The 20000-nt window shown below is 37.8% G+C and overlaps 2 protein-coding genes across 3 annotated transcripts in view; both read right to left on the bottom strand.

Annotated features, from left to right (window-relative positions):
* The window catches only part of LOC137996392 (sestrin-1-like), a 26965-nt gene extending 12177 nt beyond the window's left edge, over window positions 1–14788 (bottom strand). Inside the window, exons 1-7 of the mRNA XM_068841770.1 lie at window positions 14425–14788; window positions 14267–14332; window positions 7819–8019; window positions 7677–7706; window positions 4306–4458; window positions 1372–1711; window positions 164–416 (exon numbers count right to left, since the gene is read on the bottom strand). Coding sequence (XP_068697871.1) covers window positions 164–416; window positions 1372–1711; window positions 4306–4458; window positions 7677–7706; window positions 7819–8019; window positions 14267–14332; window positions 14425–14682 — 1301 coding nt within the window. The 5' untranslated portion in view covers window positions 14683–14788. The remainder of the gene's footprint in view (window positions 1–163; window positions 417–1371; window positions 1712–4305; window positions 4459–7676; window positions 7707–7818; window positions 8020–14266; window positions 14333–14424) is intronic.
* A 1847-nt stretch (window positions 14789–16635) lies between these two features.
* The window catches only part of LOC137996391 (polycomb protein SCMH1-like), a 26218-nt gene continuing 22853 nt past the window's right edge, over window positions 16636–20000 (bottom strand). For both annotated transcript variants that reach the window (XM_068841769.1, XM_068841768.1), the window contains 3 exons: window positions 18819–19001; window positions 18025–18143; window positions 16636–17051 (listed from right to left, as the gene is read on the bottom strand). In XM_068841769.1, the coding sequence (XP_068697870.1) occupies window positions 16923–17051; window positions 18025–18143; window positions 18819–19001 (431 nt within the window). In that variant the 3' untranslated portion in view covers window positions 16636–16922. The remainder of the gene's footprint in view (window positions 17052–18024; window positions 18144–18818; window positions 19002–20000) is intronic.

Genomic DNA, 20000 nt, shown 5'->3' with positions numbered 1-20000 from the left:
AATACACAAAAAATTGTCTTAAAAAACCTTTAAATATTATAAAAAAAAGAAGTACCTTAAAGTCTCAAATATAAATTTATTAATCTACATCTTTTAAAGTGAAAGTTCAGGCAACCCCAACCCCTTCCCATCCCTATAATAAATTTATGCTTGAACAACTCACGTGTGATATGTAAGGTTAATGGCACAACCAAACTTGTCATCCAACATCTGACCAATATCTGGGTAGAGCCGATTAATAAGAGAAAAGCCATGTTCCTCCCACGAGTAATCCTGTACTTTAAAGGTTGAAATTTTCATGCTTTCATCTCTGTTCGCAAAATCACTGTAACCGAATGATGCATTCTCCAAGTATCGAGCTATTCCAGGCTGAGGAGTCTCATCACATGACGTCACCTTGTCTTTCCCTGTACCCACTGAAGGAGAAAACATGCATGTTATGCATTAAAATTTAAGGCCCTTTACTTTGGTTGAGTAATAAAAGCTTATTACAGTAAATTCCCAAAGATAAAGTCTTCTGCATGAAATATCTACCGCATAATTTAACCCTTCAAGCCCCAATAGTGCCACTTACAGATTTTATTCTGTCTAACACCAAACAATTTTACTGGTCAATAGGGGCTCCCTTGGGGCTTAAATGGTTAACAACATGTAGGTCCACTCAAAAACTCCCCTTTATCAGGGCTCGAAATTGCGACCAATACAGTCGCATTTGCGACTAAATTTTTCCCTTTGCGACTAAAATATCTGGAGAAGTCGCAAATTTCGAAACAAAAGGGTTAGCAGTTGCCACTTTGCTGCTACTTTTGCTAAAATAACTAAATGACAAAATTATTTTGTTTCTTGCTGTGAATTTTCTCTGAAGATAGCGTAATTGTAGTAAGAGTAATTTAGCTGCGATGTTACGTGCACAGCTCCATTCCTTCAATCATTCGCCATTTTCAGCGGTTTCTTTACACACATGTATTGCGGGCTCATGTTTTTTTCCAAAAATGCTGATAACACAATGCAGCGCGGCGATTTTGCGACTAAAATTTGCGAAATTGCGAATAAATTTTCGTATCTTGTCCCTAATTTAGACTGGACTTTTTTGTTAATTTCGAGCCCTGTTTATAGTGCCACTTATATTTTACTCTGTCTAACACTTGACAATTTTACTTGTCAATGGGAGCCCCCTCGGGGCTTAAAGGGTTGATGTTTGTCCAGGGCCAAATAATAAGATTTGTGCTATTCTTATCTGAGAGTTAACCCATTGACTCCCAGGGGTTCCCCATTGACGAGTAAAATTGTCTGGCCGGTTTAGGCCAGTTTGGATGTCAAAGGGTTAAAGCTCTCTTGATATCAAGGTATACTCCTTCTGTTGTTACATACCCTCTCCACTTTCTACTTTTTCAAACTGCTCAAATAATTCCTCTTGAGTTGTTTCCATAAGAGCATCATGCTCTGCTTTTACCTCCTTCATTTTCTCCACCAATTCATTCATGCAAGAACGACTGTGTACGCCATTCACAGGGCCGTCATCTCCCTCAATGCTACCACTCTGTGTATCCGATAATGACGGAGGTTTGAAAGTGTGGCCTCCATCGCGGTCTATTTCTGGTGTGATCCCAGACCCATAAACAAAGCTACACAGACTGTGAATGTGGATTAATATAACAATGGCTTGGATAAGTTCTGATAATGACCAGTTGTCTTGGCCTTTGAGAAGTTTCTGAAACAATAAAAAATTATTGTAACATATAGCTAATGAACACTACATGGTAAATTAGTCAGTTATAGCAAGTTGGAAAATATTGGCTTCAGCTTCTAACTAATAATAATAATTACTATTATTGTTATTATTTTATTTATTGTTATTGATCAATATTATTTTCAAAGGCCATACACAAATCCTTTGTAACCATGGTCCAGTCATAAAAACAATACAAGACAATACCTCTTTCCTAAGAAACAATCGCACATCTAACTTGCTGCTGAGTAGGTGTCCACTTTCTGGCTCTTTGACCAGTTTCTCACAGAAATTATCTCCGTCTCTGTCTACCGAGATGCACTGCACGCAGATATGGAGGTTTTGCATGGTTGAAACCTCTATTTTTCTGTCGGTGTTTCCTTCTTTGAATCATTTTGTTATCATAGACATCCATCGGGATTTGTTCTTACTCAGTGCTTCTTAATTACAGCTACATTATCATAGTTTATTGGGGATGAGATATTTTGATGTTAAGTGCAATTCGCATGCGTTTCAACATGAGTTGGAGGACTGAACAGTTGGACTGACAATCAATTCAAGAAAATGCCATGGCCTGAGCCAATAAAGGCAGTATATTTACGGATATTTGAGTTCAAGATCACTGAGAGCCCAAATAGATTCATTGAGATACCACAAACTTTCAAATAAAAGTGAGTTTGCTGATGTCCTTTCATAGTAAGCCGAGTGACATTTGTAATCTCTTTATAAATTAATAGTTGGATATTTGCTTATTTTATTTCGAAACTTGTTTGGAATTCTAATTATAGTTTCAATAACATTTGGATTCGGTGCTTTTGTTTAGTTGGCAGTTAAAAGCATTCCAGAAAATATTCACGAATTGAATGGTACCCAATTTGTTGTGTGACTTTTAAAGGCAACGTTTGCAGCAGAGCCTTAGTGAACAAATTTGCCAGGAAGAGTATATATGTTTTTTGTATTGTCAAAGACAAGACAAACAAGTACTTTTACTAACAGTGGTGATCAGTATTGAAAGTACTTTATGGAAATTTGTTTTGTACAAATTTATTGTGACCTGAGTCACATAAGGTGACAAAATCAATCCAAAATACCCGATAACATGTTGTAATTCCCTATACCCTTCAAGGCTGTGCTCTAAGGAAAATTTTGAAATTGATGTCTGGGTTCAATACAGCAATCCTCATCACATTAGTTGGGACACAAGTGATGTCCTCTGCTCTCCCAATGTTGGTTTTATCAATGGAGTTGATAATGTAAATTAGTATCACCCAACCAGTGGACTAATGCAAATGCTGCATTTTGATTGGTTACTCGGCTACTAGAGGACTACTAGTAATAGTCCTCAAGTAGCGAAAAGCGTGACGCTTTCTTTCGTTTTATACCAAAATAAATATATTTTCAACTTGCATTTGCTAACTTTATCATTGCCTTTTCTGTCCGACTAGTTGGGTGATACTAAAACAATTAGACCCCTCGCCCTCAAGGGCCACAGGTCAATAACTTATTCAGCTTCGCCTCATGGGCTACATGTATTGACCCGTAGCCCGCAGCCACTGTAGAAAGATTCTAAAAGCTGACGTTTCGAGCGTTACCCTTCACTCTGAAGAAGGGCTAACGCTCAAAACGTCAGCTTTTAGAATCACTGTACAGTGGCCAATTTACATTATCAACTCTGTTGATAAAACCAAATTTTTGAATACTACTTCCCCACCGACACAGCACCACAGTATTTTTTAGAAACTACCACCTCCCATTGTTGGTTTTGAGGGATGGCTCCTCTAAATCAGTGAATTCAACATTGGGGAGGAAGGATCGCACCTAAAAGTCAGAATATTAGTGCTGTACATGGTGTCCCAACTTAATTTTGCGAGGATCGAGGTAAACCTTTTTACTGGTTAGTTAGTTTGAAAATATTTTTTTAAAACGTGAATCAATGCCACTCGATTCCCGTGGAGCTTTCGGTGAAAACTGCCGTGAAACAATGAAATCAGAGCGACCCAAAAGCTATCAATTTTTTTTAAACAAGTCATCTCGATCTGGATGAAAACCGTGGATGAAAATTGCACTGCTTTGCCGGCCGCACTTTACTTCTGTCAGAGCGGAAGTAACAATTTTTTTTTGCCAATTTTAATGCTTTTTTTTGAGAGGGAATAGAAATCTGTGAGGCCGCAGGCTGTCACAGATTATGTTATGTGTGAAATAATGTAGAACCAAATGTTTCACAAAAAATAAAAACAATTTCTGAGAGCTTTTGTAAACTGTAACCACCAGCAGGTAAAAATAATTTTTCTCACTTGCCCGAAGCCAAATGTTAGTTGCCTCAGGCCACCAGGGGCCATTAGAGCACAGCCTTGCTCCTTAAAATAAACCTGTTGTAATCCTGCAAGTGCAGTGGCACTCCTGAATGTTCTTCCATGCTTTGCATAAATGTTACCCCTCTTTGTAAAATACATTCAGCTTCCCAAGTCTCAAGTTAACGTTTTTTCAAAGAAAAGTCATTGGAGGCTTGGGACAAAGAAGCATTGTCATTCAAATGTATATTCCATTAATGCACATAGTCTGATCATTGCAAGTACCTCTATGTGAGTTGAACTTATTAACCATGGTTGATGTGCCAGAATTGTGTTGATTTCATAGAGTGCTCTTAGTTTAGCTGGAACCATCTTGAGTCCTTGAAGCCAAGTTTTCTCTCCTTGTCGCTTGAGGAACTCAAGTTCATATAACTGCACCTATGGACAAAAGTGAACATGAATAACATTTCTCAAGACAAGTTTGGAAAATTTTTTGCTTATCCTGACATTGGGTTGTTCCAGAAAAAATCCACACCCCCCCGACGGATGGGATTCTGGAAAATTCTCGCGGGAGGGGGGGTCAAGGACCCTGGAAATCCAGGCGGGAGGGGGGGTTGAACTCGAAAAAGTCTTCTGCAGGGGTCATCTGAACCGATAGTTCACGCGATTCGAACGTTTAGTTTGGTGACAGTTTAGCGCTCTCAGACCCTGAAAATAGTAGAAATATTTTGTTCACATATTTGTCACCTGACATAAATGATAATCTAAGTTCCTTCGCAGGCCCTTTTATAGCAGAAAACGCGAACAAGATACTAAAGAAAGAGCCGTCGCAACAATATTGCAACGACGAAGAGGTTGAAACGCCCGACACATTTTTACTCGTACCCAGACCCAGCGTGCCACCGTTGTTTCATGTAATGATACAAAGAAGGAACAAAGAAAGCGCAAAGAGCAAAGAAAGAACAAGGGCAATTGATTGTTATGAGCTAAGAGTGTATAAACACTCGTTCGCGTTTTAGCATTTTTGGCCTTGCGCACGGTTTTGGCTGTCAAACGCTCGTTATCGACAATACCCGACTCTTAGCTGTTATTTCTTTGCTACAAAGTATTTATCTGGAATAATACAGAAAACAAACGCTTGTCTATTATGTCTGCTGTTTATTTTGATACTTGCCTTGCGTTTATTGTGCTTGGTGGAATCGGAAAATTTTTCGTCCGGCGCGTTACATTTTTATCCGAAACATTGCACTTTTAACATCGTTTCTATATATCGTTTCAAACTTTCTATTGTTCGTTTGGTTCGCGGCATCTATCGTTTCAAAGGATGGAAAGGAAAGGTTTAAAGCGTTTCGAAGGTTTCAAAGGTTTCGAGCTTTTCAAAGTTTGTACTTTGCGTGAGAGAATTAGTCACGTACTGAGTAAAAATTGTCACGTGCTAGGCAACCAAACTTTGTTCAGTGAAGCAGAACGAGGTAATTGTTTTGTTTTGGCGCTTTTCACGGCTTTGCAATTTTCAAAACTGGAATTTTAGCGTGTATTTTGGGTTATGTACGAAAGAAATATTTGAGAGGAACGATTAAAACGAAGGAAACCAAGTGTTTTACAAACCATCGAAACGATTCAAACGATACGAAGCAAACCATACATCAAATTTCAATTTTGGCGTGATGGTTAAAAATTTAGTGCAAAAACTAGTAGCGTAACGCTAGTTCTACCACTATTACTCTAAAAGTACTTACTGTCTGTGGATGAATGTTTCCCAGGGTATTGTCCAACTAATGTGCACCTAAATTTTTAATGTTCTTGGGCAATTTCTTGAGAGAAAGAAAATATTTACGCAAACATCTCAATCGCGTTCACTGCTGTTTTCCTCGCTGATTTCAAGTGCGGGTTTTTTATTTTGTTGTTAACTGAACACAGAAAGATATTTTGAAGCTTTCTTTTTACCAGCTAAATGCACATGAAATTTACTTTCCATTTCTGTTTTTAGATTTTTACAGTAACGTTGTAATCTTAAAATCCAGCGCTTTATTTAGCGTTACGTATTTTGGAACGGCCTTGACCACCAATACCGTGTGCAAGGCCTTTTGTTCCTTTCTTTTCTTAGTTCCACACAACATAATTTAGCCAAAGCTTTAGGAATTGAAAAAGAACATCTTCTATACGTGATTGTGCGTATTTTCTATTAAAAATAAATTAAATTTAAGCCTAATATTTTTTCCCGGAAATCCAGGCAGGAGGGGGGGTCTTTTGTCTTGGAAATCCAGACAGGAGGGGGGGTCTTGGGTTTCAGGAAATCCAGGTGAGAGGGGGGGTTAAAAAACGACCCCATCCGTCGGGGGGGTGTGGATTTTTTCTGGAATAACCCATTGTGAAAAGATAATTTACTATTATTATTATTATTATTATTATTATTATTATTATTACTATTATTATTATTATTATTATTAATACATTTTATGATGAAAACTAAACACAATGTTATTTTGTTTGAGCTAACTGAAGTGAAAGGAACCATGAGGTTTAAAAGTCCCTGGCACATTAGAGAAATCTACAATTTTAGTTAGAATGATGAAAGCATTACTAAAGTAAGGTAATCTAAAGTAGCTGGCTATATATGTTTTGCACTGAAAAAGTTTTGACTTATTTCTGACTACCAGAATCAAACCAAGTGTTAGCTTTCCGCCTTAGAACCCAAGCATTGTCTGTGGCTAAACTGACTGTAATCATGTAATATTATTGTTTAATACATTCATGAATAAGAGGCTCTATTAAATCAGCATCAAGAGTAATGGCTTTGGAAAGGTGAATTCCCAACCAGGAAGAGCTGATAATGATACAGGCCTTCTGATATTACGCGATGGTGCGATTTCGCACAATCTACCTCAAATCGCATCCGATCGCACAATTCACAAAAAATCGCAAAATTCACATAAGAACGCACAAAATTCATAAAATAAAACATAAATCAACAAGTTTCTTAGGAGTTCCTGCATAAATATGCCATTTTAAAGATGATTTACCTTGGAAAACGGCTAAAAAGCCTTCGTTACCTTCAATTTCGTAAATATTCTAAGTTCAAGGTGTTATTTTGCATGTGGGGGGCCTATGGTATGAGTCTCATTCTTAAAGAGTCGCCAATTGGTGTAACACAAACATGCCCTTTGTTCAGATTAGCAAATCTGTTCAGAAATATGATACTGCACACAAAAAGAAAGTGTAAGAAGCTAGTCGTAGCATACAGGAATATTAATAATTATTGATCATTCATTTGGCACGTTAGCTGTGTCCTTTCAACTTTTAACGTGGTGTACCAATAGTGCAGAAGACCTCATTTTTTTTACTTGTCCCAACTGATGTCGATCAAGATTCATAATTACTGTTCCCTTATGTTGAAAACGTCTTTAGGGCAGTAAAAACGTGTTTTTAAATTCTGAAACCTTGAAAAACAAGCTTAAAATTGCTCAGGAAAAAATCACATAATTTACAATATTAATCGCATAATTGGCCTTTCTAATTGCATAATCCGCCCTGCAAATTTCGCACAATTTGCATTTTTTCATCGCACCCTATCAGAAGGCCTGATGATACAACTTGGCAAGCATTACTCTCTGGGGAGGAGTTTATTGTTTGATACAAATAAAACTAGATTTTACCAAATAACAGCACCGATGTCTGCTTGCAGCCTGAAAAGTATTAAAAAGAATGTTATGAGCTGTAACAGCCAGCAGACCAGTCAAGTATAAAACAACAACAACAAAACAAACAAACTAGATACTTCAATCACCATCATCTCACCATAATAGCAATGTAACATCTCCAGTCAAATGGCAGAGGACCTTCTCCTTTAAACATAAAATACTCTGTCCTCAAAAAATATTCAAGGTACTGAGGATGAAAGGCCATGAGGCTGTTAATGTTTGTCACACGACCACTGAGGAGGAATGATTCCACAAGCAAGCTAAGAACTTGTTCATCATCAGTATCCATTGGTATGATCTACAAAGCAATAGATCAAAGCAATATCAACTGACCATGCTTTTCCACAGTTCTAACTTGATTTTGTCAGCCAAAAAAGTGATTAAAAGTGTAAGAACTAGAAATACAATGCCCCCATTCACTAAATGCATGCAGTTTATGAATGTGGGCGATGGCTTTCACCCACTGAAATCTACTTCATACGAGCTTGTTACTACAAAACATGATAGTTTGAAAATATTTTAATCTAAGTAAATTCCACACAAAATTCCACAGAGCAATATAACAATAGGGATGCGCAATGCAATACTAAGGAATTACCTTAAGGACGTTTGCGCCAAAATCTTCCTATGGTGAGATTTTCTTCATTTCTCACCTAGAGTTAGGTCATAAAATACTTACTCCAAAAATGAAAAAAAAAATAGGGGTCACCGACTTTGTTTCGGAGAAAATGACAGTGGAAAATGCCTTAATTTCAAGAAATCAGTCATAATAGCAAGATGTAGCCTCATCTGCTCATCCATCAAAAATCATAAAAATTAACTGTTAGAGTGAAGGTTTCCATGCATAGGTTTTTAGGGGTGGGATTTTTAGATAATTACATGCCGCTAGGGATGTCGTAAACAGTAGAGTTCATCCTCGACGAGCGTTTTTGTAAGCTCTATCCGTTGCAACCACTACCGGACTTCTATGGCACGAGGAAAGAAAATGTTAAAAAAAGATAACTTCTTACCGTGGGACTTTTTCATTTCATCATATTTTGTAGACAGTAAGTAAAGTAAGTGATTCATGATTTCAAAAATAGGGGTCACCGATGATCTATACGAGTAAAATCAATGTGATTTTGCAAAGCTCTTGGAAAATTTCGTTTGTCACGCTTTTGCGTGACCTGTCGGGCAAGGACTGGAACCCAAGAGAGGTCGATCGTTGAAGGGATGAAAGGTTTTTACCGAAAAAAAAAAAACCTTTCTTGAGCATAGCAACGAAGTTTTAAGAAGTATGAAAGTCAAGTAGACTAGTGCACAACTGATAAAACAACGCGAACATTGGTCGTGCAGTAGTCTACTTGACTTTCATAAATATTTTAAAATCAATTTTGACTGATCACTATCTTCTCTGATCTAACCTTGTGCAAGACTTATCGTCTACGGTTTTTGCAAAGGTTTTAAAACCTCAACTTCACTAATGCTTGAAGTAATGCATGACATATTAGGAACCTTTAGCATCAGGTTTTTCATGGAAAACCGCAAACCGCAAAATATCACGTGACCAAGGTCTTGCCGTCGCGTTTGCAGTTTGCAGTTTGCAGTACACGTTTTAACCGCAGAGAAGGCCTCTAGCAGTAAGTAACTAACGGCAAGGTTTTTTGCCACTAAAAATTGTACAGCCTCACGTTTAAAAGCACGAAGTAGCTTTCTATATCCACCTCCAATGTGCAAGTTAGATTTTTGAACTCGAATGAATGAAGTATTTATATTTTTTGGGCGATCAAAGTGATACACTTCCACTTGACAAAAAAAAACAACATGGCGGCATCAAGCCGAACTCCTTGCTAAAGTTCGAAAGCCAGGAAACCTGAAACTGCAAACAGCTAACCGCAAACCGCAAACTGCGGTTTGTGGTTTCCCGCGAAAAATCTGATGCTAAAGGTCTCTATTACAGTCGCGTTACCTGTGCAGTAACGTTGCGCAGCACAAACACTTAGCGCGAACGTCCTTAAGAGACTAAAAGCCACAACCCCTGCAAGTTACTTACATGTTATTGAATGTGAGTAACATGCAGAGGCATGGTACTTTGCGTTTGGCAGTTATGTTAAAAAGTCCACAAAACACGGTGAGACGAAACTCCAAGCATCAGCTTGCTGATCATCATACTAGCCCCAAATTCTATCAGGGACCTAAATATTTTACAATTCCCTTAACACTGATATAATTAATTCTTCCTCAACAGCTTCCTTCAAGAAAGCCCTTGAGACATTCTTTTTTAACAACTATTGTGAATCTTTCAACACCTTAATTAAGTAACTATTAAGTGTTTGTAATCGTGTTCTCCATTACCAACTTGTAAATTCAAACTGTTTTTAATGCGTAAATTTTCGTTCATTACTTTATACTTCAACACGTTAAATAACTAAATGTGCATAATAATTGTATTCTCTGTCACGAACATGCATGTCAACAATACTTAGCTTGAGGTTTCACTTGGGGAGGCCTAATTTATATACGTGTAGTAGTTTCTTTTAGGCCTCCTCGCCACAAATGTAATCCAAGTATGTTTCTCTCTATCTTCTCTTTTTTGATTGTTTATATTTGTATCTTAATTTCTTTTTTCTGTGGCAAACAAAGCCATAAATAATTACATAAACAATAAAAAAGTTATCGTTTAAATTAAACACAAACATCCATGGCATGTTGCACGTGCTCAAAGTTTTTTTAAACTTTGAAGATCATCAATATTATTGAAAATAACCACCAACAACTAAAAGCCTAGACTGTGTAGTAGTATTTTACTCAAACACCATAACACGGTTGTTCTGAAAAAGAAGGCCATGTAAGTTACAAAAGATTTCTTGATAAAGAAAAGGACATCATCCTAAAATCAACGAGAAACCCAGAGTTATTCTGAATGTTATCAGACAGTTCGCAAGATAGGAATATCTCAATGTGATGTACGTATGAGAAGGGACCTCCACGAATCTGTTGACAATGTTTTCCAATGGAAAATGAAAAAAATTGAACAAACATTAACTGAATACCCTGCCACTTATTTACATAAGAATAACAGCTATTGTATTCTGACTTGTTCTTCAAAGAATGCAGCCGAGCGATAACAAAGGGGGCAAGGAATTCAGCAGTTACTCCCACTTTCGAGAGCTTGGTAACATTTTCATTCTTGCTCTCCTCAAAGTATTTTTAAGCCATTGTGTTACTTGTGTAAATCTTCAGCATTGATCTTCTCAAAGATTTTGCGAAGTGGAGTCTGGAAGTTTGAGGCAGGTCCAGTCACTTTATATATTGGCTATGGCCAGCTAAAAAAATGATTTAAGGTGATTCCCTGGTTTTGCAATGTGCAACCCTACTGTGCATAATTTCTTGCATCACTGGCACGCGCAAGCACTTGCGCACATTGACGACATGGCAGATTTTGAATGGCGCCAAGCTTAATCCGCCACAGAATGGCTATTTTCTCCTGAAGGAGCAGAGTGTCCCCCATTTTTTATTTTATTGGACAGCCTTTTTGTTGTGCCCTGCAAAAGGGTCTCAATTACCATCCACAGCTAAACTTAGAAGGGAAAATAAAAACTTAGCCAATGTGAGAGGGACTGTAAGTTGGACATTCTTTGAGAAAATACTGTATCTAAGGAAATCTCATCTTTGTGGAATCTGTTACAACACCTCATATTGATAATATTGTAAAGACGCAAGAATAGTAAGCAGAAATATTTAAAAAACAACATCGTGTGCATGACTAAAAAACATGGCAATTGAAGCATTACCATAGGATTTAAGTCTCAAATTGAGCAGACTTTCCAAAGCCAATATGGTGGACATTGAAAACTTCCTTCCATATTAAATAATTATCATTGAAAGCACTGTGATGATTTTAAGGAATCCAACTGTGCCTACTCCTGATGGTACACTGGAGAAACGAATAACAAACAAAAACCCTGCAATGGTAATTTATTGTCATAAATCACAATCCTTGGCAGGCTTAAGGTAATTCCTTAGTATTGCATTGCACATCCCTACTGCGCATGATTTTCGCGTCATTAGCGCGCGCACATGAGCACGTGCACATCCAAAACGTAAGAGATTTCGCTCAAACTAAACCCGATAGCGAAATAAATGCTCCTTTTCTCTCAAACGAGCATGGTGACCCCCGATTTTTTTTTTCAGGTATTTGCTAGGAACAGTCTAATAAAGAACATATTTGAAGAAGAAAAAAAGTTTGATAGTAGAACATGGATTTTTTTTTGAAAACAATTCCGTACTGGGTGTATTTTACCCAAGGCGAGGACTTCAAGCTAACCACAGAAATGTCCCAAAAAGTGCACTATTCCCACAACCAGGGAATCAAAGTCGGCGTGAATGAAGCATTACTGCTTATGTAAATAAGAGAAGCTTTATTTTCAAAATAAAATTTTGTGTCTTTGAAGTAACCAAGACTTAATTCTGTATGAAGGTGATTCGAATTTTTAACGCGAAAACAGTAAGAATACCCCATTTTATGAGCCTGCTGACGCGTAAACAGGCACGGTGACCCCATTTTTTTATTGCATTTTTTTAATGTTCATATCATGAATGTTAATTATGCCAAGTTTCCAAAAGAGTTTGATAGTAGAACAATTTCAAGGGAATTACCTTAAGCAAGATACTTTTATTATTGCAAAATCACAGAAAAAATGCCTGGGAGAAGTATTAATGTGCAGGCTGGACAAAAGCATTCCACAGCTCACCTTCAGACTCTTATTGGACCAGTATGCAAATGAATGTGCAAGTGGTGTGATAAATTTTTAAAAGTCATGCCACAATGTGGCCACAGATAATAAAGGAAATCAGTGTGGTGTGATAATGCTAATTCAGATGTTCCCATATCCAAATTGACCATAACACAGCAATGTGCCATTTGCTTACAATGCACAGTGCCTGATCAAGTGCTGCAGAAAAAATATCTAGCCTGATGCAAATCTTTGATCCAACTTGCATAATTTTGAAGCAAAGGTCTTTCAGATTAGTACATACAAGTTAAGTCAAGTCAAATCAAGTAAATTTTAATTTAACTCACATTCATCCCATGATTGGATTGACTGATACAACATATATGAACAAAACACAAAGGATTGACATAATCATCAAAAGAAAAGGCATTTTTTTTAAGAAAACGCAAATGAAATTAAAGAAAGACTTTCAAGTTGAATGACATCACAAAATTTTTGCAAACTGAGAGCTGTGACGGTGATAATTCAATATGTGCACTTTGTTTCTGTGGATACTGACATACATCTTAGACAAACAAGAGCAAATCAGAAGAGTGCACAGTCTTGCAGACGAATCGAGACACGAATTCTGCTGATGTTAAATAAAATCAAACTAATGGGAAAACGTCCAAAACTAATGTTTACCTGACAAGACACTTAACAAGGACGACCAATTTTTGGAATTAAAAATAACAAAGGGGCAAGGGTTTATAAGTGAACATGACTAAAGCTGTACTAATTCTCATGACAAGACATTTCAATGCATTCAAGGGCTTCTTATTATGATAGTAAGACGGTGGCAATACATGAATTGTCTGCAAGTTCATTTACACCAAATTGGCAATATCAACTGAAACTTTTATTTTGCCCGAGTCCAATTAATTTGTGGCCGTATTATTTTATTTTCAACCAAAGACAGATTTTGCACTGTGCATGGAGATGTCAAAAGGTCAAGATCGAGGTGACACTGGGTATGTTGAAAACGAACGAAGATATTGCATCATTTCCTCTCATCTCCATTACAAGTGATACATACAGCTTGCACATACACCAAAAAATCACTCATCATTATAGAATATGTTATATATTAATATGAGACCGGCACATTTAGATATTTGCATCCAAACCATCTGCTAACTTTGGTGAAAACATCATTCGTTATCTAACAGGCTTACGTTCAATTCAACTTTTTTCACCCGCTGCTTTTTAATTGACTTTTGGGAATTAAAGAGAGTTACCGAGGTGTACATTTGTAACATTTAACTTTCAAGAAAGTAAGCTCAAGGCTTTTTTATAGATTACATCGAGTGTCAGTGGTGTTTTTTTTTTTTTCGGAGGGTGATTCAAAACTTAAAAGCCTTAAGCATGTGAAACCTCGTGTGAAAAGAGAGACCACAATTGTAGCGATAAATTGGCCGTGTAATTAATCCACAACTCACACTCAATTTCTTTCTACCATAACATTGACTGATCTTTAATTCACAATTCCAAGATAAAACCTCTGCAATAAGTTTAATGGTTACCAAACGTATTCAAAGAGCGAAAAAAGCCAAAACATTGAATTGAAGAAGTATTTCAAACAACCTTGAAAGGGAATCGAATTGAGATTTACCGCCGGAACCCTTATTAATGAAGGCAAGCTTTACAATACCACTGAATAAAAGTAAAAGCCTGATTTTGTACAGTTGCATTTATGTATACAATAGCCAGATTGAATTTTGTTCAAACCGGCACAAACAGCTCCCTTGATATATAATTAAGCTTACAAACGTTCAACAAAGAAACAAATACCTCTTTTGATGATATGAAAGTTGAAGGTCCTTTGTAAACTGGTCGTGGAACCTTTATTCCCTGTTCCTAAAATAAGATAGACAGGGTTTCTGTTATCATCAGCCATTTCCCTTGTTATAAACAACCTTGCGATTCTACTCCCGCGCACATTTCATTACCTTGACGGCAATAAGCAACGCCGAACAACTTTCCCTGATATCAGAAAACGGGCTTCTCAAAGAAAGCCGCAAAATGCAAGGTAAAATATCGGAAATGAAGCTCTGAAAACCATTTTCCTTTGCCCTGTTTGTCCAAGATTTCAATGTTGATCCTAATGATTCAAGAAACCGATGCCGCGAGTTTTCGTCTCTTGTTTGGAGGCCACACAAATCTCTGAATGACTCTATCTCACTGGAAATGTCTTCTTCATCGTTCATTGTTCCAGAATAAACCTCGGCTCTGAAAAAGCCAAAAAAATACCTCCAAACTCTGACCACACATCTAACATTCGCTAAAAACGACCATCATTTTCCTTCAAGCCTTCAGTCACTTTTTCCGTCAAGGCCAGCCAATCAAGCCACGAGAATCAGTGTGACGTCTTGACACACCTCCAAACTGGCCATATATGGTAAAGATTTACATTATTTCTCAATCTCGGGAACCACTGAACTGCTATAATCTTCTCCTTTCCAAGGTATTTAAATCCAATGTTTCTTACGCACGCAAGTAGATTAATGGTTCATAACTTTTTTAAAGTTAGAATTAAACGAAGTAGTTACCAACAGTGGTTTTATCTTTCGCATAAATATTGTATCACAACAACAAAAAAACTCTCTCGAACTGTTTAGATCACGGGCTCGATGATTCTTTTCATAATGGAGTTTTCGTCTGTTCCTTTCAGCACGTGAAAATATCAAAATCAGTTCCTCAGCAATAAAAATTTCAAAGTGAATGGATTGTCCAGTTGTAGAGATACGGAGAAAATATATTTCAACTGACTTCTCGTTCATTATCAATTGTCAAAAGACTTCCTGATAGTTTTCTGACTGTAGATAGATCAAGAAATTTTAGGAGCCCTTTAGGTGAATGTGCTAGTGAATCGTAACGTCTTAATCTGTTTTCAAGACAGTTCATTCTTAACTATCAAGTCACTTGAACTGTCAGAAAAGGATGAATTTCCCAGTTGTTTAGGTAGTTCGGTAATTTGTTCTGTCATCACCAAGCTCCGAAGGAAACAGAACTAATGAGAGGCGATGCGGTGCTTCAACGTGTGTTTTGTCTTCACCTGGAGTTGCTGCAGATTTCAAAATAAAGTCGCGAGAATACTCCTCAGGGAAAACCCAATCTGCGTATACAAAAAAGCTATATTTCCAAGAATTAAGACAACCTGACGTTTCGAAGAAAGAGGACGTCAATGACGCGTTCAAATAGGGTGGCCCCCCCAGGGGCTGAATCTCATTTCCACCTTCAAACAAGCGTTGTAGAAGTAGGTATCAGACGACTTCTGGTCATGGCAAAATATGGCTTGCCTGCCAGTTCACAAGATAAAGCGCACAGAAAATAATGGGAAGTGGTTCATTATCAGGGTGAGTAAAACAAAACAAATGAAAAACTTTAAAAACTGCAGGCTTCTCTCGTGCCTTTACCGTGGATACACCACCGACATCCAAAGTAAATAGTCCTTGACACCAGGAAGTTCTTTCAATATGTAACTTCGTCATGCATTAGGTATAAATTGAATGTAAATTACCACATGCGACACTGTACATAGCTAAGACGATTGGTGCCCAGAGCACTTTTACTTGTGTATCTTAATTTGATTGCAATTCCTATGTCAGCAAGAGGTAAATTTCAAACTGTGTATTGTACGTGATATGTTCATCAAGTACCTTGTCACGGTTTTCTCAACATGGCAAGAGCTTGTCAAACTGAACAAAGCCGTCACGGAAATCCAAAGTGCTATGCCGGCAAAATGCTTGCACGTAGTAGCCAGAGAGTTAATCACAAGTCGAGTTTAAAAATATTTTATCCCTGTACTGGACGGGAAACGGCAAAAGCGCGAAAATCTCTTGGTGAAAAGGGTACAATCGGAGCAAATTTGCGTAAATCCTCGTTTGGCATTTACTTTTCATTTCTTATGTTTCCTGATTGACCTCCATCACTTTTTTTGCCAATCACAGTCAGGTGCATCCTCGACTTTAGTCATGCAACTTTGAGCCTGTCGTTTGTGCCAGATGGTAATGCTTTTTGCGCAAATTAATTCCGCTTCATAAGCAGGAAAAGAGGGCCTCGAGGCACGATTCGTGTCTTCGAGACGGGAAAGGGATCCCGCGCCTTTGCCACTGAAGGGTGGAGCCAGTGACCGGGAGGCAATGCACACGTAGTCAATTCTATAAATGAGTAGAGATTTATTTCAGTGAATGGAGTCGAAAGAAAATTCGTATGTTATGAACAATATACAGTTTAAAAAGCTTAAATATACGAAAGAGAGCAGTCAGGAGTTGTTTCACTGACTCATGATCGTTCTGCGTGGCAAATGCATGTATACTTGCGACGCCCTAAGCTTCCAAAAACTACATCCTCAAATGATTGCGATCCAGGTTTGACATATTTCATCGCTTACTCCTCAAAAACGATTCTGTTCTACAAACGAGGGGCAAACAATACGGCTGTAGTTTTACGTCGATTTCTTGGTTTTCAATTCTTCTATGCAGCCCAAAAGTTTGACGGCAGGTCCAAGCTTTAGGCCCATGTAAGACATCACCATTTCTCTTGTTAAAAGAAGTAAGGCTTTGCCGTCGATTTCCTATCGAGAGAAAGAATTAAAGTTTATTAGAAAAAAAATAGCCCTCAAGGACCTTCTAGAATTAAAGCTGTCATTGAGCTATGCGTCTTTTCCTTTGAATAATGAATGGTTAAGGAACACATGCACTGCACAAGATTAAGGGACGCATGCAACTTATGCGAGCTGGGCGTGTCGTCGCTAACAATAAATGTGCGAGGTATGTAGAACATTATTCATACAGTTTTGTTGCTTAATAAGGGACATTACGGAGGCTCGAAAGGGTTTTAACACTTAGAAAACACTCTATTTAGATCGAACGACGCTACAACGCTGTATCACGTAACAGCAATGTTATGGTAACATTCGAAACACCGATTATTTCCCAAACAAGATGTGATCATTATTGTGATGTAACAAGTTACCTTGGCCACGGGAAAGCCCAGGCAAAACACCCCATATTTTGGATTTAGTTGCTCATATCTCAAAAACGAACTCGGTTACCCTCCTATTTTATTGCTGAAAAGTGATAAGAAGGACACGATGAAACTTTCGTTAAAGTTTAAAAAAAAATTCTGTCCGGCGGATTCAGAGCCACCTTAAAAAAATCACATAATTCAGGTGCCTCTGAATCCGCTACACATAATCTTTTAAAACTTTGCAGAAACTTTCATCTTGCCCTTATGATTACTTTTCAGGAATGAAAAATGGGGTCACCCAGTTCGTTTTTGAGATATAAGCAACTAAAGACAAAATAAAGGGTGTTTTCACAGGGCTTGCCCGTTGCCACGGCAACATATTACGTCACAATAATGACTGTATCTTGTTCAGCAATAATTCGTGTTTCATTTGGTACCACAATATTGCTAATACATGATACAACGTTGTGGTGCCGATCCTTCTAATAAGAGCGTCACTTGCAAGCGTTGAAACTGGTTTGAGCAAAAAGAACCGCATCCAAGACATGCATAAGGTCCAGGCAGTACTTTCTACTCACGTGTTTTTTGAACGTCTCTGCATATTCTGCTAGTTCCGATTTTTCGATAAACTTTACAACCTCATCGACGGACCAAGTTGTTGTTGGAGATGTTGACTCGACTGTCGGAGAACTTACTTCTGTGAAGAGAATAACACATTTATTTGAGTGTAACCATTTGACTTAGAAGGCAAAGCAAATAATTCCATTTCTTTTTTTGAACTTGAAAATTAAACCAATACATTGCGAGTGAATTTCCTCCGCAAAGATAAAGGAAATATTACGATACTGCACTTTTGGCCACAACGCCAAGGATGACGCCCCTGCAAACAGTGAGTAGGTGCTTCAACGTCCCCTGAACAAAGTTGAGGTAAAAAACATCTACCGATGTTTTCGAGCAGTTTTCAAATGAATGAATGAATGAATGACTGTCTAAACTAATTACGCGATTGCCAATGCTAAGCTTAGTGACTGGTTTAAATATCTCGCGTCAGTTTAGGCCAATGAAAAGGAAAACCAAAGCCAACCACGACTTGCACACACGATTTTTCCCGCACTTTGAGCAAGTTGCATGGAATTGCTACGAATTTGGATTGGTTCATTACGCTGTTTGCACCTCTGTGATTGGTCGAAGAAATTACTTTGTTTTTGTTTTACGACACTCAATTGGAAGCCGATCTACCTAACTAAGAGTAATGATCTAGATAGGCAGTTGTAAAAGCAGATTTGACCCCTACCCTCCCCCCCCCCCTCCCCCCGGGAACTTGGCAAGGAGATTTGGACACCGGTTTGAGCTTGCGTCTTAATTTCCCTACCAACTGAGCCAGCAAAACGATCCTTGACTTGACCATCATCACTAATCTCCTCGTCTATGGAAACTCGCGCACGTTTCTTTGTTTCTTCTCGTTGTTTATAAGCGCCTCTTTTTAACGAAGGCCCTGTTCTTTTCTTTGCAACTGCGGTCGAAGTTTCTCGTAAAATAGTATTACGCCTGGACGCTGCAGAAAAAAAAAAGAAATCGAAGTAGTCGGCATCATTGACACTTCAGCCCGACTCCACACAGTTATCAATACAACTCCAAAGAAGCCCCTAGGAATCTGACACACAACCTTGGCACAAAAAGGTACCTTTCCTAGCATTAATAATAAAAGGACTATAGCGTTTTCAAACGAGTTAAAACTAAAACGTGAGTGATTAATTTCGCCACACAACATAGGCAAAGAAGCCAGGCCTGAGTTGTTCAAAAGGTGCCAGAGGTGCCAAAGGTGCTCAGCCAGGAATGAGTTGTTCACAAGGTGGAATTTAAGAAGGAAATTGTAGCACAATTTTTTTAAGTCTATCACACCGGAATTTAAGAAGGCTGTGAGAGAACTACATCTGTAATGTACAGATTTCTATGATTCATTGTAATAATTTTAAGAGTTAGGATTGTTTATTTATTGATATAGTTAGAATGTTAGTTATTAATTGATCATGTATATATACATATACAATTTTTATTTATTTATTTATTTCACTTTTCTCGGCATATTAGCATGTATTTGCCTCATCAACCCGAGTTGAAATAAAGTTACTTACTTATACACTATCCACCGGATAAATACATGGCCAGCGGATAAAAACTAGCAAAACCAATAGGCTATTTCCGAGTTCATGTCTGCCTTCTCTTCAAGGCGAGTCTTAGTACAAAGTTTTTGTAATGAAAATTAGTTTTCATTCATATGTAAAGTAGAAGTAATTACCATCACAAAACTTCGCACTTGGACTCGCTTGAAGAGAAGGCAGACATGAACTCGGAAATGGCCTATTGAGTTATCGACAAGGAATAGTGATTTATCCAGTGAATGGCGCTATCCACCCTTCGAACTGGGGCCAGACAAATGCACTCAAATAAAATCTGCCAAATGGACTGAGATTGTAGCACAATTTTTTTCAGTCTATCACCACGAAAAGAAATGCAACATCAAAGTAATCGTGAAGAAGTAATTTAAACAATA

The sequence above is a fragment of the Montipora foliosa genome, chromosome 3 (genome assembly GCF_036669935.1).
Source record: "Montipora foliosa isolate CH-2021 chromosome 3, ASM3666993v2, whole genome shotgun sequence".
NCBI lineage: Eukaryota > Metazoa > Cnidaria > Anthozoa > Scleractinia > Acroporidae > Montipora > Montipora foliosa.
This window is presented reverse-complemented; position numbering and strand designations above follow the sequence as displayed.